Below are 24,751 nucleotides of genomic sequence, written 5' to 3'. Positions count from 1 at the left end.
GATGCTTGAGGGAAATAGAAAGGCCATTAGGCCACGCTAAGTGTGAAATATCTAATTATGGGTCAAATTGCATATATTAAGATCTTAAGGGAAAGAACCTTGAGAAGTGAACCATGATGTGATGAATGTATGTTATTTGTGTGTATCCCGATTGGATGAACTATATTATATTGTATTCTTTCTTAACAATATGCATCCTTGTTGAATGATCTATGATGTAATGGGATGAGATCCTAATACTTACATATGAATATGATCTTCAAATGATTGGTGTGAGGTATTAATAAATGCATGGTGCATGATGGCCTGTGGGAATGCGAGTATGCGTTGTTGTATACTACGTATTACTTATGTTATTGATTGATGAGGGTACGTATGCCCGAAATAGTCTGCTGGTCTAGAGCTGAGTCAGTTCCGTGATAATCTTAGTCGTGCTATGATCGATGAATTTCCGATGATTTGAGAACTTAACATGAATTTTGTGAGAACTTAGTATGTGGGGTTTTGAACGAGAATATCTTTTCATTCTTGTGCCCAAAGAATTGATTTTTATCATTGGAATTTCATGATTTTGTAAAGTGGGTAAATACCCAAGATGTTTTAATGACGAATTATGAGGTTATGAAAAATATAAATTGTTTAAGCTTTGATATACATGATTACTTTATTATTCCCAAGTTATGATTTGATATGGTGAATTTCATATTTCTACCACGAGTTGATATTTCAAGTGTTTTCAAGATATGATTTATGAAACTTTGAATCGTCCAATATTGGTATACATAATAACCTTATTATCTTGTTTTCTTAAATTGAGATTTTATGCCATAAATTACATACCACTACAATGAAATTATTTTTTTTGAGGATTCTTGGTATAAGAGCCATGATTTGAGTTACATTACTACATACAAAATCTTACTATGATTTGAAGATCTTAAATACTTTTCAAAAGCTATTGTCATGATTTGAATATTGGAATGAAAGAATGATCATTTAAGAATATTGATTTGCATCCGCAGAGTCGGGATAATTTATATTGATTTTAAGCTCGTAGAGACGAAATGCTTTCTTATTGATACCATGTTAATGTTGAGGAAAATTAAAATGTTTTGAGCTAAAATGTGTTGAGTTTGGAATCCACAAATTGATATGATTTGATAAATGAGAAAGAGATTTGATTTGGTCTTTATGATAGACCCTTGTGATGTTGTGGTGGATTTCTAAAAAGATTTGATTTGGTCTTTATGATAGACCTTTGTGCCAAATCTATGTGCCAAATTTGGTATTTCCCCAAATCTATGTGCCACCGTAGGGTTGTTGATGATGACATTATTGGCCAGAGAGTCGAATTGTGATTATGAAATCTTTAAGGTTATACTCCCTGGCAAGAGTACAACACTCCCGCCAATGGGAGTGCTCTCCCTAGGAGAGCAAACTTTGGTATTCCACGTGGCTCACGTGGGGTTGTCGGTTATAGGAAACTCCCCTGTCCATAAGAGTATGTTTCTTGAATTATCGAGTCGCTTCGAGTCTTGAGTTGATGAGTTTGGTTGTCTATGATGAGTCATTAGAATTTATGATGAATATTGATGGTTTTATGATGATTTATGGGATTTCACTTATGTTTTCCTCTCTATAATATTATGAGAAGTATGGATAATGAAATTCAAGCCATGTGAGTCTTTATTTTCCGTACGTATGTTTTACGAAATCAAAGTTATTATTCAAATTATTGCGTGCACCCCCACATATTCAGTTGCTTATTAGGAGTCATGGTGAGTTATGTAACTACTTCCCATGGTTTCTGTGTAAGTACAAATCTTCAGGAGTTAGGGGTGTGAGTGTATTCGATTGATCAGTGTTGGTATCCTGTGATTCAGTAATGCAGTACCCCAGAACAGTAGTGAGTTCCGAGGACAGTAAAGTGGTATTCGAGCTGTGGTATCTGGAGTCGTTATAATTGTTATAGTGGTTGTGAACTGTGCATTCATATATGTGTACTCGTTCATTATTCTCATGATTATTCTGTTGATTAATTGTTCATGCATAAGCCCTTGTATTTAGCCTTCCCTGCTTGCATACTCAGTACATCTTAGTACTGACGCATTCGCGCTATGGTGTTCTTTTATTTTGGAGCACCATAGGTTCAGAGGAGTGAAACTTGGAGCATCTTAGTAGTCACGTGTATAGCAGCAGTGGGTGCAGCAGTGAGTCCTCATCATCCGAGGATGTTGTTATTACAGTATTTGATTTTAGTAGACGAAGTTAGTTGGGAGAATGGTCCCTTCAACTCCACAGTTCAGGCAGTGTAGAGGTTTTTTAGACAGATGTATTAGTGTGTGGTTTAAGGTATTGTATATTTCTAGATGTTTGAACCTTATGGCAAGTACTAGCCAGTTTTCGCATGTATTTTATTATATTATGCAGTGAACAGGTACAGATATCAAAAAAAGGGTTAGCTTTTGGTCCTTCGGGATCATAAGCACCGTGTGGCGTTCTGGTTCTCGGGAATCGGGACGTTACAGTTATATACTAATTTATAAAACATATAAGCATGTATACATTAAATATACACATCTATAGAAGATATATACACAAATATATGCACCATTCAATAAATATGTACTACTTTAAGTAAAAAATAAACTACAATATATGTATATACTACAATATATATATAGTTATATACTAATTTATAAAACATATACACATGTATACATTAAATATACATGTCCATAGAAGATATATACACAAATATACGCACCATTCAATATATATGTACTACTTTAAGTAAAATATATACTACGATATATATATATATATGTATATATATATATGTACTACAATATATATATATAGTTATATACTAATTTATAAAACATATACCCATGTATATGTTAAATATATACGTCTATAGAAGATATATACACACACATATATATGCACCATTCAATATATATGTATGACTTTAAATAAAATATACTACAGTATATATATACTACAATATATATATATATATATAGTTATATACTAATTTATAAAATATATACACATGTATACGTTAAATATATACGTCTATAGATGATATATACACATATATACATACCATTCAATATATATGTACTACATTAAATAAAATATACTACAATATATTTACACTACAATATACACACACACTAATATATAGTTATATACTAATTTATAAAATATATACACACATATACGTTAAATGTATACTACTTTAGAAGATATATACACACATATACTACCATTCAATATATGTACTACTTTAAATAAAATATACTACAATATATATATACACTACAATATATACACACACTACATATATAGTTATATACTAATTTATAAAACATATACACATGTATACATTAAATATATACGTCTATAGAATATTTATATACACATATATACGTACCATTCATTATATATGTACTACTTTAAATAAAATATACTATAATATATATATATATATATATATACTACAATATATACTTATATATATAGTTATATATTAATTTATAAAACATATACAAATGTATACGTTAAATATATACGTCTATAGAAGATATATATACACATATAAAAATTAATAATACTTGATAGTAAATTAATAATATATTAAAACTAAGTTATAATTAAATCTATTTTTTAAAAAAAAATTAATCGGGTCGGTTTGGGCCGATTAACCGGCGGGCCTTAACCTGGCTTGGTCCGAGTCGGGTTAACCGGGCCCAAATCAATAAAAAACCCAGCCTGGTACCCAGTACCCTAAATCCCTAGGGCTTACCGGGCCGGGTCAAACCGGACCAATTTTGTAAGTCGGCGGGTTGGGTCAGCCCGGCCCGTTTGACAGGCTTAACCAATACTAAAAGAGAAGTTGGCTCAAGTTTCTCATTTTCTACAAAACTAAAAATGCCATATTTTTTTACCGGTGAAAGAAGAAAAGGAACGATGAAGAATTCGAAGTTGTTATAGCCGGAGAGTAAGGATGTCACGTCGATTGACGGTTGAAAGTCAAAAAGGAACTCGAAGCCCAACTATTTATCGTCGGAGGTTGAAGTCGTCGGGGATTGAAATAAAAAATTTGCAGAACTGTTGGTTGGGAGAAACTGTCGAGAGAGAGGAAGAGAAGAGACGGTTGATTTGGATAGGAGAGGGGTGTGAGTTGACTTGTATTTTTAAAAAGATTAGAAAGTTGTGAAAATATTAATCAAGTCCAAAATTAACTTAATTAAGTTTCCTAATTATGTTTGACCCTTTAAGTTGGTCGATATCACCAATCCTTCATTCAAAACTTAAATAACACATTTCCTTCAGTTTTCTCAAGTAACATTCATATCATTCGCAGATTTAGGAATTAGGCATTCTAAATTCTAAAATATACAACTCTATTCGCAGAGGCAGAGCTAGCCTATTAAAGGGGGTTCGGACGAACCCCCTTCGACGAAAAATTATATTATTAATACATGGTTAAAATGATTTTTATTTATATATTCTAGATGTTGAACCCCCTTCAATGAGTTTTTCTTCAGATTTTGAACCCCCTAAGCAAAAAACATGACTCTGCCTCTGTCTATTTGTATATATTTTTTGCACGTATACACCCACACACACATACTCACACATAGCATTTACTTCAAAGTCTTGGGTTATAATGAACTCGTGAGCCCATTATTGAATATTTCACCATTGATTTATAAAATGGTGTTAAGGGACATTGTTCTATCTTGTTTGGATACCATGCTTTCTTTTATCTATAATCTATCTTTATTTATAATCTATAATCTCTATTATATTAAAAGTGTGAAGGCCCTTATAATTGGCGTTTGCCATTTTTACCCTTCACTAAATGTCTCCCCTTTAAACAAAATTATCTTTTTACAAAGTCCTATATTAATTTTTATATTTATTTGCAAAGTCGTATATTAATTATTTTTTTTAAATAACGTCCACTTTTTTGTTTTCAAAAGTCCTATATATGGCAAAATCATGCCAAAATCCTTCTCTAATTAAATTAGGACAATCTGACCCAAAAATAGCAAATTCACGTACTTTTTTTTTTCAAAATTCCTATACGTGGAAAAATCATGCCAAAATCCTTCTGTAATCAAATTAGGACAATCATTAAAATAACATCCCATGTTGGACCCAAAAATAGCAAATTCACATACTTTTTTTTATACAATCCAGATTGAATTAGGACAAGCCCTTCTATAAATACAATTATAGTTTGCTATTTTCTTCGTCGTCTCCTTTCTCGCTCCTGGTCTTGTGTTGTTTTCTTCAGCATGATCAAACAGTTTCCTGCATCACCATCAATATCTTCACCATCAATTTTTTTTCAGGTTTTTTTTTGCTATAATTTCTTTCAACAATTCACCTTTTCACTTACCTTAAACAAAATATTAATTGCTATGCCAGCTTAAAAGTTATTTTGTTTCATTTGTTTGTTTGAGGTTTATTGTTCCCTTGCCATTGCTTACATTCTTAGTTCATCTACTTTTTCTGTTCCTGTTTGAGTCTATTTAATAACTCTTATTTCTTACTACTATTCTACTAATCTACCAACAAGATTCATATATTCAGGTAAAATTATCTCATCTCATATAATACATTTAATTATATAATCATTTGTCATTGTTATCATAACTTTGATTTTTAAGGGTATTAGTGCAATGGACTCAAATATCGAATCAGCGGACTCAATGACTATCATTATCGAATTAACTGATTCAATTATCGAAGTGGTGCCTCTTAACACTATGAAGCTCAATGATCGCACCTCCATAATAAAGATTTTGGTTATAGGATGCCAAGCAACAAAATAATTTACTCTATCAACAAGTGGTACTCGAAAAACTTTAACATTCGTCGATGAAAAGGTACTTAATTCATCAACCACTACACTTATTTATGGTTATGTTCTTCTACTGTTCTACTTATCAAGTTAATTTTCTATTTGTAAGTCATATTACTGATTCATCTTATTTTTTATTTCTTTTCAGGGAACCAAAGTTAATGCCACCCTTTTCAATGGACATATTAAAACATGGAAAAAGCTTTTACATCAAGGCAATTTTTGCTACATTATGAACAGCCGCATTTGTCTTCCCAATCCTAATTTTCTTTCGGTCAATAAGGACATTGAGGTTGGATTCCTTGATGCCACTATAGTTCAAGAATGCAAAAGTCCATTCTCTATATTATGTTTTTCGAACAATTTTGTTTTGTTCGAAGATGAAAAGCTTCATACCGCAGGAACAATTTTGGGTAATTTTTTTTATTTTGTTATCTAATCTACTATTTAACATAAGTTCAATATTTATTCCCATTTATCGAATAAATCATACTTAATATTTTTTAGATATTGTTGAAATCTTTGTGTCTTCTAAGCTTTTCACAAAAGGCAAAAAGCATAGAGAGCTGGTACTTATGAATGAGAAGTACGTTTGCATTCTTTTAAAAAATATTTTTTCTTTTTATTGTTCGCTTACTTCTGTACAAATTTCAAAATTTAACATTATTTTAATTCATCAAAAATTCAGGCATGATCGAAAAACTCTAACATTGTGGGGGAAATTCTCAGAAATAGATGATGAAATCCTGAAAAATTTTGATGAAGAAAAATCTGTTATCGCATTCTGTGATGTTAAGACTAATCTATTCCTAGGTACTATCTTACAATTTGTGTTTATGTCAAACTTTTTTATCTTTTTTAAAGTTTTAATTAAAATAAATCTTTGCAGGTAATTTTGAAATAGGTACTACATCTATCAGTAGTATGTGGATAAATCCAACTTTTGAAAAAACAAACTCTCTGCAAAACTGGTACTATACATGCTCATATTCAAAATAATGAATAGTACAATATAGTTATTTTACTTCACTGACTAAATAACATGCAGGGCTTCTTTGAAGAAGAAGAAACACGCAGCTATTACTATGTTGCCTTCTTTACAAATTAAATTAGCTCAAGAACTAAAAATTGGAGCTATAGCACGCAGTTCATTCGATTATAATGAGGTACTATTTTTCACCTATCTAATGAAATTTCATACGTGCTCCAAAAGTCTTAATCCTTGCCTTTTTTATTTTTTATATGTAGGTTAATTATTGTAAATTTACTGCAAAGATCGCAAGCTTCTTAAATGCGAATGAACCATACTATGCATCTTGCAACAATTGCTACAAAAAAGTAAACTTTATTGGTACTATTCCAACATGTTCTGGTTGTCATGGGGGAAAATACTTTATGAGGACAGATAATACGCATGCAAGGTTTCATATTACTTCTTTTAGAATTAATAAATAAGTTAATTGTTTACTTTTTGTTTATTCTGTAGGTTTCGCCTAATACTTGACGTGCTTGCTTATAATGAGCATTGTACTGTTACATTCTTTGAAGCCACAAAATACTTGACTGGTTGCAATATTACAACGTATAAACAATCAATATCAGAAAAGGTCATATTATACTCTCTTTTTACATTAATGATATATTTTATTAAAGTGCCTTCCCTCCGATAACTTATCTTTTTTTTTTTAATTAATACATTATTTTCTTTGATACAGAAAGTAGAATCCTCCTTTTATTGTAACTTGATCCTAAGTATTAACAAGGAATACACATTTCTCATCACATCAAAATTGAAGCAAGAGACGAAGGAGATCGAATAGGAAGACGCTTTATTGCAGATAAAGTACAACCAGTTGAAAAGTCTATTCCAATTGACATAGTAGATGAAGAAATCACCTCGGAGACAAGGACAGAAAATGATGTTGGTGACACAACACCACAGAAAAAATCAAGCTTGATAAGGATTAGTGATGCTATTTTCTCAAATATTTTGAGCGTAGATAGTCATTAATTAGTTATGTTAACATCAAATAGATTTAGAATCTAGATAATTATTGGTTAGTTAAGGTTTTATTTTTAAACAATAAATAACTTTTGCTGGCATATCAAATAATATTGGTCGTTTACTTCTAATTTGATCTACTCATACAATATTTGCTTTTGTTTATTTATAATACATTATTAATTACTTATTATTCTATGTCGCAGCATATATATTCATTAAACACATGGCACGAGGTACCTATAAAATTAATTTAAAATATTATATTTTAACTTTTTTTTGTGTGCACCACTTTAATCACAAAAAATTTTATTTTATCTTATATAGATCAAGACAAAGTTGCTTAAGCAATTCAAAAGGTTAACACTTATATTGCTTCAACTAGAACAAACTTAAATGTTGAAATCGACCATACTCATGAACTAGGAACTTCAGGTACTTGCTTACTATTGAAATCTATTTTTTCACCTTAATATTTAAAAACAATCACCACACTATTTTCCAAAATAACTTATTCATTTATTTATATCTATTGTTAGTTTATAGCAGATCGTAGCTTTCAAGAAAAACTACAAAGTATAAGAACATAATTGAATCAGAATAACTAACCTTTAAATCTGTATAAAATCTAAAAGACAATATATGCAGCATATTAGTTTATAGCAGCTACTCTTTATGTTTTCAGCCCAATTAGCAAAACAGCTTCTAGCATTGGTTCATGATCGTCTTTAATCATATGAATCCCAAATATCTAGATAAATGAGACACATTATTCATTGTTAGTTTATTGCATGAAAAAGAATATAGTGGTAGATAGCTAAGTAACAACAATATAAATATTGCTCAAACTAGAATTATATCAATAGGAACATCACAATCGATCGATGTTAGAGGATCCATCCTGAAGATAGAAAATCACACAGTATTCATCATTAGAATTTCATTAATGAATTAACTCTGAAACCATAATGACAAATGTCAAATTTACTTTCCATTCTATCTTCATGAACTTGCCTGCACATGTGTCTCACCAGCAAGTCCTATGAGTTTGGCCAGATCTGCGTGGAAAGACGTATCCATGTATAAATATATCAACATATGAATAAATGAAAAAACAAAGCAAGGTAGAATAAACGTTTAGTACACAAAAATGACTATTTAATCTCTTTGAAGAGACAACTTCTCATAACCTTTAGACTAGCCCCAAGATAGATAGCAATCAAGCCTTCCAAAATAAAACTCCAAGAGTAATTTTTCCAGACATGTTCAAATAAGACTTATCTCCAATGTACCATTCATAGCAAGTGGGATAAGGCATTCAATGTATAGCCATTTTTTACGGAGTGATAGTGGAAGTCCTCACATGACCAGTTTATTGCTTAAGAAAAGATAAACTAATAATTAGCTGTCTAGCATAGTATTCCACGTCAAATAAAGAATACAAAGTAACACCCATAGGTTCTGAATAATTAATACATGACATATTTCACGAGCCAGAAACCAATTGATTTGACTCAGCACTCTCTCAATACATGATGCCTTTCACAGGCCATACCAAGAAATATACCAGTAAAGGTACAAAAGCAAACCTGGAAACAAGCATAAGCCATTTCTGTTGCACGACCATCTTTGTCGTCCATTTAGTCCTGTTCATTTAGAAAGATACTTACATATTCAGTCATATTCTTCATTGGACCTTTTCTATTACTAAGTTGTACGTATTATATGGTTTCAGATAAAAAAATCAACCTTAAATTGTATGACATAATATTTAAGTTATTTTAGCTAATAGCCCAGGTCCGTTGTTGCTGTAACATTCCAGTTTCAAGAGTTCTAAATGGGAGAAGTTTATAGACTGATCACTTCTGGTGATGATAAAGAATTCCTTTGACATGCAGTTAGCTATCTTTTATTGGATTTTGTTAGTTCTAAGAAAACACATAATACCATGTAGGTTGTAGCATTGAATATGAAAAACATAGCAAATTATAACTTTTGCAACCACTTTTTGTGTGCATTTAGGTGCATGTTTTTCTCAGGCACTCTACTTATGTTTCATAGACTACAGAGATTGTGTACTAAAAGCAATTTGCAAACTGTATTTTTGCAAGCTACAAAGTTCTTTCCTCCTTTGTTCCATACATTGAGGGAGAACCAAAGGGTAATGCTCAAAAGGAGTAACTTCATCCCTTTAAAAAGTCCCATTAGATATAGTAAATCGACAAGATCCTCTTTTAGAGATTCCTTAGATTAGAAACTTCTAAAAACATCAGTTAATCGGCTTATTTGCTTCTAGACTTTTTTCAATAAAAACCCTCCTAAGCTCGGTTTCAATCTCCGAGTTTGCAGCCTGTGCTGCTTCAACTCCTCAGTGACAGAAGTTACCTTTCTGCTACTTTTATCGGCTTTCTCGTTCAAATTTCCCAAATTTATCAGGTTTTCTCAAATAAATTGAGAATTGAAACTAATTGCCAAATTATTTCAAAAACGTTATTGAGTAAATTATAACGCTTACTAAATTAATAAGTATTCAAATTCTAATTATCAAACTTAAGTATATCTTGATCTTTTCACATTTTTATGTGTAAAAACTGAAACAAGTATTGTTTATTTTTATTTGCAGCTGGAAAAAGGATTCAATCCATAGAAGATGTTGATGTCGAAAAAAGAAGACCAATCAAAAAAAAGAGAATAACCTGGTTCCTGAAAGCTCTATCCAAAAAGTGTGATATTGAAGGTAATGCAATATCAATTTATTTATTATAGTTACTTCTACTCTATTTGTTCAATATTTATCATTTATTAAGTTTTATAACATATAACTACATAAATTTAGGTCAAGTTGATTACATACCATCAATATCGCCTCTTCATGGGTTGGAAAAGGTTCCCAAATGCATACATTGTCATGCTATGAGATTTGAACATGAAACTCCAACATTTTGTTGTGATGGTGGATCAATCAAATTTGCAACTACTAATGTTCCAGCTCAACTGCATACGTTATTTCTCTCAGATTCTGAAGTAGCAAAAGAATTTTGCAAACACATTAGAGGATGTAACAGCATATTTGGATTTACATCTTTTGGTGTAAAACTCGACAATGAACTAGCATCTTCAAGATAAGAAATTTATACCTTTAAAGCACAGGGTCAAATATATCATGATCTACCCTCATTAATTCCAGATAAGGATAATCCATGTTATTTTCAAATGTAGTTTTTTGACACAGAAAATGAGGTGTGCAATAGGATTTCAAAACTGAAAAAAGCCAATTTATCTGAAGAAGTAGTGGCAATAATTAAACAGATAATGAATGTCAATCCTTTTGCGCAATTCTTTCGCCAGCTAAAAGATTATTCAAGTTTTCAGAATTTAGAAATTTGGATTGCTTCCAATGCTAAACTAGATCAACGTGTCTACAACAAACTATCCGTAGATCAAATTGTTGGTATTTGGATAGATAGAAACAACCCCAATGTGCCATTTGATCGAGAGATTATTGTTCATGAGCATTCAGGCAATATGCATAGAGTTAAACATTATTATGGTTGTTATGACCCACTTCAATGTCCTTTACTTTTTCCAAATGGTGAACCAGTATGGCACAAAGGAATACAAAAACAACATAAAATAAAAAAAGGTTCACAAAGAACCGAAGTTAATAGCGTCAACCCCAACATTTGCGTCTGCTAATGAAGTGTTTGACAATGAGCAACAAGGTATGATTTTTAAATAAAATTACACAAACCCTTATATTTGGTTATTTAAAATTTTCATATCAATGTGTTTTAAATTTTTTTGTAGGTGTACGACAAGGAGGTAAACATTGTGTCTCTTGTAGAGAATACTATTGCTATAAACTACAAATATGCAAACAAGACAGCACAGTAATTTTATTATGCGGAAGATTATTTCAACAATTTGTAGTTGACATGTACATCAAGTTGGAAACAACACAACTTGAATATTTTAGGTTAGAGCAATCAAATCTTAGAAGGGAAATAGTGTAGGGTATATTTGACAGTATCCTAGCTGGAGAAATCAGAGGAGCTAAAGTTGGTCAAAGAGTAGTACTTCCTACATCATTCATCAGAGGTCCTAGGGACATATGTCGCAGATATATAGATGCAATGGCTTTGGTTCAACATTTTGGAAAACCAAATCTATTTATCACAATGACATATAATCTCAATTGGGTGGACATCAAAGAAAATTTAATTAAAGGACAACTTCCTCAAGACAGACCTGATTTAGTGACTAGAGTCTTTAGAGCAAAGTTACAGGATTTAAAAGATCAAATCTTTAAGAAAAAGATATTTGGTTCCGTTGCAGCAAATGTTTTTGTGGTTGAATTTCAGAAAAGAGGACTACCACACATACACCTTCTGTTAATACTTGAACAAGGATACAAGATAACATCACTAGATGATTATGACAAGTTTATTTCTACTGAACTTCCTGACAAAGAAAAATTTCCAATCTTACATGGTTTGGTTGTCAAGCATATGATGCATGGTCCGTGCAAAAAAAATCATCCAGGAAATTCATGCATGAAGGATGGACAATGCAAGAGTCATTATCCTCGGTCATTTAATAATAAATCAAAACAAGGAAAAGATGGATATCCTATTTATAAGAGACGAAATGATGGAAAGAAGGAAAAAGTATGAGGCATGACAATGAACAATCAGTGGGTCGTTCCATATAATCCTTATTTACTAACTAGATATAACTGTCACATCAATGTTGAGTCTTGTGAAAGGACAAAACCAATAGAGTGTCTCTACAAATACATACATAAAGGACATGATAGATGCATTGTTTATATCGAATCAGATGATGGAGAAAAAGTCATTGATGAAATTTAAAGCTTTCAAGATGCACGTTGGGTGACTGCACCAGAAGCACTATGGAAACTTTAGGAATTCAATCTCAATGAAATGTATCCTCCGATCATTAGCCTTCAGCTGCATCTCCCAAATAGACAATCAGGTAAACTACTTATATCCATCATTTAGCTAATTTAAGTTTATAATGAAACAACATAAAATATATATTCATATCATCGATGGATCATTTCTAACATGCAACAGTTACAAATTTGTTACATATTTATAAATAGCAAAGAATTTTGTGCAAAGACGTATACTGAAATATGTAATAGTATTTTCAACAAGCAAATGTGCTAAATCTATTACTCTTAAAGTGACGATAAGCTTCTGCTTCATATCAAGAGTAGTGACAATGAAAGTACAGCAGGCATACCTGGCATAGTTTATCTGCTAAAAACATTAGCAATGTATAATTTTACTCTTCTATAGCCAAGATGAAGTCCTCTGCTACCTATGTCACAGTTGAAAAAAATAAGATTATCCTAACAATATATTTATATGGAGAGAGAGAAGAAAGAAAAAGATGTAATGTAGATAGAGATTAAATATAAGTCGTGCTTATACTGACTGAATGATATCCTCTTTTTTCTACCATATATACAAAATTTTGATACCAGGAGAATGTTCATATTTTATTCCAACTTTTGGATAATCTGGTAAAAAGGAATAAGAGATGTTTTGTAAATCAGAAAAGTAACGTCTTCTGTAAAAAATAGATGTGGTAGACAATATTTCTCAATACTTGGAGTTCATGAAGTCTCAGAGAATATAGCAATTATTGTTATATTACTAACCACTAAACATGTCGTACGTTATTGTACAACATTAGAGTATATGAAATCAATCTTAAACATATGACAAACCTTGCATGGTTTCAGAAGGATCTTTTGTATGTCCACCAATTGAAATGAGCTTATTTCCTTGCCAAGGTATCTATAAAACACAAAGAGAAAACCCAAATAAAAAGGGAAAATTAGAAAGAGAGATATGAGTGCAACTTGATTAGGTAAGACTCTAAGAGACATTTCAAACTTAAATGAGCTGAATGCACTAATAATAAATGGGTGTGACTAATAGTCTATTAAACCAATATCTGAACTAACCACGGAGTGACCAGCGAAGGGATCTACTGTCACATGAGAAGCCTCACCAGATGTTTTAACCTATACTTTCAACCATGACCAACTTCTCAAGTCCAAACTGTAATGACCCTCAAACATTATTAGAGAATTTGAGTACACAGAAACCAAAGAAGAAAAGCTAATCACGAAAGAACAAATTATAGAATAGAATGAGATATAAAAATGCAAACATCTACAGTTTTAAAACTTAACAACAAGCTTACTATCACAACCACCAAAAGATATAGCCAAAGTGTAAAAAATACGCTCATTCATGATAAAAACTTGAAAACTGATAATCAAGGTATCATTGATGATCTCCAGAGATACCAAAGACCACCTTATGCAGACAGCTTACCCACCTGATCATTCACCACAGATAGAATTGATGTAGAACACTAGCTTTACATTTCACAATCACTAATCTGATTTCACAAGAACCAAATAACTTTTATTTATTATTTTGATATATTGCAACTCATCACTGGTACTGTGATATTACGACTGATGGAGCAATATAGGTTTAGTTTACGATCATCAAACACAACTCAAAGAGAGGGAATATCTTCTATTTCATAGTACACTTGATCAGTAGTGAAGACTGGAGTGTTGTAACTCAGTATGACCAAACACAAGGTAATGTGCAGTACTGACATGACAAAATAAACCATGGGAAAATAGAAAGATGGAGCATATGCTGATTACAAAAGAACAATATAAGTAATTAAAAATCTTTGCACCAGACAAATGGTTGCACCGGCAGAGAATCTGATTCTAACATATCAGAAGCAGTTGGAAAATTTCAAGAAAGGCAAACTGCACATTGGAAAAGAATGAGATTGCAATCGCAACTCCAACGCCAACTAAAACTCAAGCAATTGGTATAAAGTGCTCGAATAAAATCATTACATATGAGTAAACGAAAACAAGTCACGATTACTTTATTAGGAAAATGCACTTATATTTCAGGAGTTGATTTAGAAAGTCTTCTTTTTTCCTCTTGGTGACTCGAATCCACGACCTTAATTCTAGCTCGACAAAAGGGGATGCTAGGGTAGTAAATGGAAACACATAAAAGTAAAACCAAGATCACTAAAGAAAATATTTTCTTTGGCAAATAAATTTTTTAGTGGAAATTTCTGCTCAGCTAAACATAAATCACATGAAAATCTACTTATTAATCTAAGCTCACAATCTTTTACAGAAATCCCAATTCAATAGTTAAAGATAACTTTTATCAGTTACAATAATTCCTATACCAATTATTTGCATATTTATTGATATGGACTTTACCTGCTTTTCACTAACGATCCACTAGCATTAGTTTTACATTGTTTACTTAACAGTCATCAAATTAACACAATTTGTTAATATAACTATTTATATGTACTGCAATAAGGTAGAGATTAACTTGTGTAGGTAGATTTTTCATCTAACACCTTTCCGGCTTTCATATCAAGGGTAGTGACAGTAAAACATGTATGGAAAAAGTGTGTGGCAGGTGATCAGTGAAATCTTAAGTTATACTCCCTCGGCTTCAATTTATGTCGTACTTTTTCTTTAGTCTATTTCATAAAAAATGTCACTATCTACACATATACTAACTCTATAATTCCCACATCCCACATGGTGTGACTAATAATTTCATATATCATAACTGCCACCAATTAAATTGAAAAAATATGGAACATACTTAGAAGAAATGAACATGTAATCACATAGTAAAGTTGTGAACTTAAGCTTATTTAATGACGTGATGACTTCTCTTGAACCAGAGAAAGAAAAAGATAAAACTTGCAGAGGTCCTAATGAAACGCTATAGTTAAAGATAACTTTTGTCAGTTACAATAATTCCTATACCAGTCATTTGCATATTTCCTGATATGGACTTTACCTGCTTTCCATTAACGACCCACTAACATTAGTTTTACATTGTTTTCTTAACAGTCATCAAATTAATCCAATCCCTTAATACAATTATTTTATGTACTGCAATAAGGTAGAGATTAACTTGCGTAGGTAGATTTTTCATCTAACACCTTTCCGGCTTCACATTAGACATTAGACTTTCAACAAGAAAATGTGGTAAATCTACTACTCTTAAAGTAACGATAAGCTTCGATTTCATATCAAGAGAAGTAGTAACAGCAAAAGTGTAGCAAACATATCTGGCATAGTTTATCAATTAAAAACGTTAGCAATAAATAACTTTACTCTTCTATAGCTGAGATGAAGTTCTCTGCTACCTATTTCACAGTGGAAAAGATAAGATTATCCTAATAAATTTATATGGAGAGATAGAAGAAAGGAAAAGCAATACAAATAGATAGAGAGTATAGAGAAATCGTGTTTGTATAGAGCATTTGACATAAAACTGGAAATGCATAGAAAATATCAAACCAAATTTGGTTACCAGTTGGAAGCCTACAACCACCCACATATTGTCAACCAGACTCTCCTCTATACATCCAGCTTCTTCTGATCTTCTCCCTACAATAAGAAATCCAACCAAGAATTGATAACTCAACTAACATTACAGATAGTTTGAACAAAAATCCAGTCAGATGTGGACCTGCAGGTTCATAGGTTCAAATTAACAGTAAAATTTTTGAAACTACCACTAACTAAATAATTCTATAATATCTCCTTATCCATATAATTAAGTATATTTCTTCATCATTATTACTCTTCCTAATGTTGTTGTTAACATTTTAGTGTGCTATTGGAAAAATCAAATTTGAGAAATGTTGTTACATGAGAATACGCCTCACATACCATGCTCACCGAATTTTTTTGAAATGTTCGACGGACAGTGAAGCACAAAAATACCTATATAAGGAATTTTTAGAGTATTATGTGTGGAACCCTCAAGGTAAGATTTGGACCTCAAGAAAAACAAGAGCAGTTATTGGTCGAATTGTTGTTGGTAAGACATTCACTACAACCACTTTTACTATTTGCATATATTTAATTTGATTTATGTTAACTTTTATTTTGTCACAGCTAATCTAGCAGAAGGTGAGAGATATTATTTGCGATTATTATTGAATCATGTACGAGGACCAACTTCATTTGAATCCTTATTGTCTATTAATGGAAGGCCGTGTCAAACATTCAAAGAAGCTGCAAAAGAAAGAGGTTTACCGGAATCAGATAATAGCATTTTTGAATGCCTACGAGAAGCAGTCATCTTCAAAATGCCACCAGCTTTGAGAAATTTATTTGCAACAATTCTGGTTCATTGTAATCCTACGGATGTTAGAAAGCTCTGGGATACATGTTATGATGACATGTCAGAAGATTTTAAAAGAATACATGATAATTCTCCTACTGCTCAACTTCAATGCACGCTGAAAAGCATAAATCATTTCTTACAAAGCATGGGGAAAAAATTGTAAATTATGACATACCTGAACTTGAACAGAGATTGGATGATGGAATTTTATCAAAATGCAGAGAAATAAGGGAAGAGGAATCTATAATAGTGCCTTCAGAAGATTTGGATGCACAAACAAAACTAAATCCTGAACAAGAGGAAGCATTTAAGATTATATTGGAAAGGGTGGATTCTGAAAAATCAGGATTATTCTTTATAGATGGACCTGTCGGGACTGGGAAAACATTCCTATATCGCTCAATACTTACAAATACCAAATCGAGAGGCATGATAGCTTTAGCAACAGCAACAAGTGGTGTAGCTGAAGCTCTTTTACCAGGAGGTCGTACAACACATTCTAGATTTGAGATATCGCTTCAGACAACTGATACGACAATTACACGTATATCAAAGCAAAGTGGTGTAGCTAAATTTATTTAAAAAGCTAAGCTCATTATTTGGGACGAAGCGCCTATTGGAAGCCATCAGACAATTGAAATGGTTGATAGGAGCTTCAGGGATATACTAGACATTGCTGAACCCTTTGGTGGAAAAGTAATTGTTTTTGGAGGTGATTTTCTCCAGGTACTGCCAGTAATTCCAAAATTAACAAGGGTTAAAACAGTAAATGCAAGTTTGGTCAAATCGCACTTGTGGCATCGCATGGAAAGGATTAAATTAGCAAGAAATATGAGGGCATGAACAGATCCATTGTTTAGTGAATTTTTATTGCGTATAGGTAATGGGGAAGATCCTACAACAAGAGATGATTTGGTACTTCTTCCAAAACAACTGGTTATTGAAAATAAGAGCAGTAGTACTGCTGAAGATGCCTTAGTAGACCAAATATTCCCATCCCTTGATAAAAATACAAGTTGTGTGAAATACATGAAAGAACGGGCTATTCTAGCTAGCAGAAATGAGTACGTTGATCAGCTAAATAAAATGTTAATTTCCAGATTTCCTGGTGAAAGTAGAACATTTCTTAGTTTTGACTCTGCAGAGGATGACACCAACAATTACTATCAAGAAGAGTACTTAAATACACTAACACCAAGTGGTCTACCTCCACGAAGGTATGCTCTTGACTATTAAGTAATATAGAAATTGTATTTTAGGATCAAATTTCTTATTTCATATGACCATAAAAGTATGTATGGTTACTGTAAACATATATTTGTAGCTCTATTACTTACATAATTTTTATTTTAGAATATTTGCTTAGAAACTTATTATTCAAATTCTTTACAGTATGATTCTAACAACATTTTATGGATTTGTAGATTGGTATTAAAAAAATGCACCAATCATGCTACTAAGAAATTTGGATGCTTCAAATGGTCTATGTAATGGCACAAGAATGATATGTAGAGGTTTTTATAAGAACGTCATACATGCAGAAATAATGATCGGGAAAAATGCTTTTAAGCATGTGTTTATCCCATGAATCTAGCTATTACCTCCCGAAAATGAAGGTTACCTATTCAAATTTATTAGAAAATAATTTCCAGTGCGACTATGCTTTTCAATGACAATAAATAAAGCACAAGGACAGACAATACCAACAGTTGGATTATACTTGCCACAATACATTTTTTCACATAGATAGTTATACGTTGCATTGTCAAGAGGAATATCAATGTCAACGACAAAGGTTTTAGTCACGACGGAGCAACCAAAGTGAAAAAAAGGAACATACACCAAAAACATTGTCTATAAAGAGATATTGGATAAGACACAACACATCAAATTACCTAATACAAATATTTTTTTACAGATAATATATTATTACTGACTCACCTCAAATATTTATGTTTGCAGGCTCAGAAGATACACAGCTACATTAGATTCAGCTATTTTGACAAAGTAGTGACATTTATTCTTTTTTTAAACCAACATTAGTATGGCGAGACTCATAAAGAGATATTTAGTTGCATCATTCAACAATTATGTTTTTTTTCTATTATGTTCTTAAGTTTTACAAATTAAGCACAATTCTTATAAAACAATCAACACCAGAGCACTTTACGAAAATGGAGAACACAGACAACCATAAACTTGGTAGTTAAGCAAAAATACGAAAAGCAATTGACCTTGAGACACAAACTTGACCTGGAATATACTTATCATACTTTCAGCCTTTAAAGAAAAGCAGATTACATCTCACTGGTTGCTGGGTTCTGCTTTAGATAGTTAATATACTAGCAAGTGCAAGTCCCTGAGCCCAGTCCCTCTTGATTGGGGTACCTATAACACTGCATATTTTGTAGATCTCATCTGTTTCACTGCACCCAGAAAAATAAAAGCATACAGCCAACTGTCCTCAGCAAATATAGGGGTTACAAATGACACTCCACAATCCAGCAACCCTCCCTTCTCTTCTAGATAAATTTCTATGCATGTTTTAAAGAAATACATATTATAACTGCATATGTATACCTTGTTTGCTTTAGTCTATGATCAACCCATCAATCAATGTCGAAATCATGCAAAGCAGCTGCAAGCGTACCAAAACATCTCAGCAGTATTTTCTTAGTATCAATATATTCATTTTGATCCATTAGGGCTTTGAGATAAATTCCTTTACATAGAAAGAATAAGAAATCAAGAAAACATACCCAAGAAACCAGGTTTTGCTCAGCGGCATATTTTGTATAGTCAATCGCTCTCCTACCAGTGATTATCTCCAGAAGAACGACCCCAAAGCTATAAATATCTGACTTGAATGTTAGTTGGCCAGTCATAGCATAATCTGGTGCACAGCATCCATATGTTCCCATCACTCTGGTGGAAACATGAGTCTTGTCCCCACTAGGACCAACTTTAGCCAAACCAAAATTAGATAATTTCGGGTAGTACTCCTCACCAACCAAAATATTGGAGCATTTTAGATCTCGATAAATTATAGAAGGTGTCATCTTGTCATGTAAATATTCCAGGCCTCTTTCAGCACCTGCAGCTATCTTCATTCTAATGTTCCAATCAAGAGGTTTCTGACTTGGCCAGGCGTCTGCACACGTTGAAAGAAGCAAAGCAAATGGACCCATTACAAACTCAAAAGAGATAGGCATGTTTATCAGATGGATGACGATTAAGACTAGAAGAACATAACATAAAGTAAATAATTATAACATACCAAATAGATGATCTTCCAGTGAACCAACAGCCATGTACTCATACACCAATAGCCTCTAATCTCCCTCGGCACAACAGCCAATTAGTTTAACAAGATTACGATGGTCAGCCTTACTTAGTATCTGTACTTCAACAACAAGTTCCCTAACTCCTTGACATCCATTTATATCGAGTTGTTTGATGGCTATAATCTGCATTAGAAAACGAAAATAGACTCAGGCCACCAATTATTCCTGATGTTAAACCACTCACTGTAAATGACCCCGCAAAGATTGGAGGGCGTATAAATTCGTAAAAGAAGGATAGTATTCAAATATAAATACAAATTTTACAAGTCTATCTACTCCACTAGACCAACAGCAAACATTCTTTATGGGTTCCCAACTTATAACTCCTATATAATTAGATTTCTCTATATAAATATTAGTTCCGTACAAAAGTTACTCGATTCCCGAAACCCCCAGCCGGCACTCTAAATCCGTCTCTGGTGCTGACCACACAATTACTGAGGAACATCATAACAAACTCTTGACTGATCTAATGATTTTGTACCCTTTGAAATTTTTTTCAAAATCTACAAAATTAAACTTTTTTCTTTCTTTCTCCTCTTTGTTTAATTTTTTCTTGATTTAAAGTTCAAAATTAAGCTCCTCATTATAGAAGTTGAACAAAGAGATGGACTGATCATGGCATTGAACAATAATGGATTCAAATTATTTTCCTCCACTGTATCAACTATTCCCCTGTCTGGTTACTCCCTTTCTTACTATCACTCTTTTACTAAAGTTTTATCATTTTCTATTATTTACTTAATTCCAATAAAGACAATAATTGGAAATTAGGAGGAGAGTGTAGGAGTAAGGATAAAGTTGTCTCTGTGTGCTATAGGTTAAGGGTTCAAAGTCGTGCACTCAATCACTAATGCTTACATTAGGATAGACTGTCTACATCACACCTACAGGGATGCGGCTCTTCTCGAAACTCTATGTAAATGTGAGATGCTTTTTGTACCGGTCTAACCTTTATTATAGAAGGACATTAGCCATACCTATTGGATACTCATGCAACTTTAACCCCTGAGTCTAAAGTATTATGCATGGACTTATAAAATGTATTTTTACAAACAGGTTAGTTATAATAATTATATCCAATAATTATTTTCTTCAGGATAATCGCATGATCAGTCAATATATTACTTCCCACACTGAAAAGAAACTGATTAATTCTCTTCAACATGACAAAAATAGATGATCAGTCAGGAATAACACTTTGAGGACAGAAAAAGAAATTAATTAGTACTCCCAGTGTCTTAATTTTAGTGTCTTAGTTTGATTGGCAAGTAGCTTATGAAATAAAGAGACTTCTAAAGCTGTGGTCTTAAATTAAAATATTATGTTTAGTACATTAAATTTTGTAGTTTTAATCTTTTCATAGAGGGTGTTGGAATTGAAAAACTAACTAGATACAAAAGAAGAAAATGTAAAAAAATTAAATCGGGATAGAGGGAGAAATACTATTTTGCAACATGATTGCCGAACTAAGCTTCTTGACATAAAGTATCCTTTTGCTCAAATAAACCAATAAATGTTGTCTGCATTTGCTTCCAATTACTTAAAAGCTAATTAGTTTCATTTGAAATGTACGTATACAATAAAAGTCCAAAAAAACAAGAAACGATGTTCTCAAATTGCAGCTAAACCACCACACTAGACAACAGCTTAATCAGATTATTAAAAAAATTCCTTTTTACCCCTCCCTAACTCCTCCGTTTTATGCTCTCTTGGTGACTCGAACTCACAACATAAGAGGTGAAGGCAAAGGGTGCTTACCACCTGAGAAACCCCTCTTATCAAATTTGAACATTCAACCTTCTTATCAGGACAAAAAATTAAAACTTTTGATTCCTTCCATAAACATCTCCAAAACATCAATCATTTCTTAAGAATTCGCCCTTTCAGTAGGGACACGGCCAGTTAAAGAAATAAAGGACATGAATCGGATCTCAATTCATGGTTCTTATCCAATAAAAACACTTTCTCCCTTCTTTATACAAAAAAAAAAAAAAAAAATTCTCTCATTCCCTCCGATAAACACACCGTTAAGACATTCAAGGGTCGTTTGGTGCAATTTTGAATCTGAGTTGACATGCAATCATCATGACATTAACAACTGATAAGATTACGCATACCTGACACGTATTTATGTAAAAATCAAGAAAATCACACATGAAACAAGAAATTAAAGCAAAATGAGTTTTCAAAAATTAAATTTTCAAATATGCAAAGCAAAAGGGGTAACAAAAAATCAAAATTTAGGACATATAAAGCAAAAGTGGTTTTAAGAAAATCAAAACATAAGAAATCTAAAACAAAAAGGGTTTAAAAATCAACTCTTCAAACGTCTTAAAGCATGGAAAACGAAGCAAAAAGGGAAAGAAAAATTACAGGTGAAACTTGATGATCATCTCCCAGGACGTTTCTTCTTGGTGCTCCAAGCACCCATCTTCACTTCTCCGTCGTCGAGGTTCATCTTCCAAAAAGAAACAAAAAAAATGAGAGTGTGAGAAGAAAACAAGCTTCTCGAGTTTACTTGACTTTCCCAATTCCTTTTTTTCTTTCTTTTTTAATTGTTGGCCTTTTGCTGGTTTGGGAGTTACTTTATCATTTCTTTTTTTTTTTTGGTTAAAACTTTATCATTTCATTCTTAAATATGTATTTTTAAAATTTTATACTAAAAGTATTTTAAATGTATATAAAATTTTCAAATTAAATATATATGGAAAGTGAAGTTCTGAATATATATATATATATATATAATAGTATAGATATGTAAATTGTTTCAAATATAATTATATTTTACATAAAGTATAAATATATAGAATTTCTACAAATAAAAATAACTTTTCACAAAAATAACTTTTTTAAAAAAATGAAAAATAAGTATAATGATTAAATTCTCCTTTAATCAACTACACTTTTTATATTAAAATTTTACATTATTTTATTATTTTTTTCCACTTATTAAAATAACATAGTACAACTAACATATTTTTTATTACATTCATTCTTAAAAAAAATGGATACACGTGCAACACATGTTAATTAAACTAGTATATTAAAAATGTGAAGGACCTTAGAAATATCGTCTGAACTTTTTATGTCTCATTAAAAGTCTTTGCTTTAAACAAAATTATCTTTTCACTATTTTTTCCTAATGTTAAAAAGTTAAAAATTAATTAAATATATTTATGGTAAAACATTTCCTTCTAGCTTACTAGAAGTCATCAGAATCAATGATAACTAATACTTTTTCCATAAATTTGATTTTTAAGAAGATTTAATATTGTCTTTTCTATATTCCTCAAATAAAATTCTAATTATACATAAACACTAATATATATTACAAAACTAATAATCATCATATCATATCATACTATATTAAAAGTACGAAATGCCTTAAAAATATCGTTTAAACTTTTTGCCCTTCATTAAAAGTCTCAATAGACAATATCGCCTTTTCACTTTTTCACTCAATTTATTATTTAATTATTTTTATAATATTGAATTCTAAAATATATAGGATACATAGTAGGATCTTTTTATTGAATTAAGACTTCTGGAAAAAATTTCAAACTAAATAAGCTACCAGTCATATCGTGACTAATTTTCCATTGCAAAATCTGCCAGTAGGTACAAAGATATAGGATAGATAGTAAGATTTTTTTATTGAATTAGGACTTCTGATAAAAATTTCAAACTAAATAAGCTACCAGTCATATCGTGACTAATTTTCCATTGCAAAATGTGCCAGTAGGGTAAAAAATAGAAAATACAGTCACAAATATTATGAAATCTTGAACATTATTCACATGCATGGCAAAGCTCATCAATAACGCCACCAGCAACAATGCCACCTAATTATTTGTGTCTTTTTGAGGTTCCATGTAGGGGGAGGGAGGAGGGGAGAAGGAGGTTTATGGCTCACCAGTTAAGGAGTTTTTTGGGTTTTTAATTCTTTGTATTATGGTTTTCGATAATGGTGATTAATGTCAGAGTTTTGAATTGGGTTGACTTTGTTTTATTATGCAGCATAATTTTTTTTTTTTAATGATAGTATTGTTTAGAAAATTTTATGCTATTCGAAGTAGGATCAAGAGAAGATAAAGTGTAGACAGATCTTACCTCTAACTGACGAGACAAAAGAGGTTATTAAAAATATTTTGTATTATCAGTCTATACAACTTTAATCTTTGAAATTCCTTCACATTTTGAAGCTTCGTTCCGAAAAATTTGAGGAGTTTTTCGGGAAGCATGAACGAACAAATGACAATGCCTTAACCAA

At 31.7% G+C, this 24,751-nt stretch overlaps 2 protein-coding genes and 1 pseudogene across 2 annotated transcripts; 2 read left to right on the top strand and 1 right to left on the bottom strand.

The window, feature by feature from the left end:
* Positions 1–8,380: 8,380 nt before the first annotated feature.
* LOC107851041 lies at positions 8,381–20,926 on the bottom strand (annotated as a pseudogene).
* LOC124889644 lies at positions 11,196–12,556 on the top strand. The gene is made up of 4 exons (XM_047401617.1): positions 11,196–11,483; positions 11,585–11,605; positions 11,691–11,773; positions 11,911–12,556. Exons 1-4 carry the CDS (start codon positions 11,196–11,198, stop codon positions 12,554–12,556), a joined length of 1,038 nt encoding a protein of 345 aa, XP_047257573.1.
* On the top strand, positions 17,774–19,145 carry LOC124889643. Its single transcript, XM_047401616.1, has 3 exons — positions 17,774–17,909; positions 18,015–18,351; positions 19,097–19,145. The coding sequence occupies exons 1-3, from the start codon at positions 17,774–17,776 to the stop codon at positions 19,143–19,145; spliced, it is 522 nt and encodes a 173-aa protein (XP_047257572.1).
* Positions 20,927–24,751: the final 3,825 nt, after the last annotated feature.

The sequence above is a fragment of the Capsicum annuum genome, chromosome 12, assembly GCF_002878395.1.
Source record: "Capsicum annuum cultivar UCD-10X-F1 chromosome 12, UCD10Xv1.1, whole genome shotgun sequence".
Lineage (NCBI taxonomy): Eukaryota > Viridiplantae > Streptophyta > Magnoliopsida > Solanales > Solanaceae > Capsicum > Capsicum annuum.
Note: the sequence above shows the minus strand (reverse complement) of the source record. Positions and strands in the feature narration are given on the sequence as shown.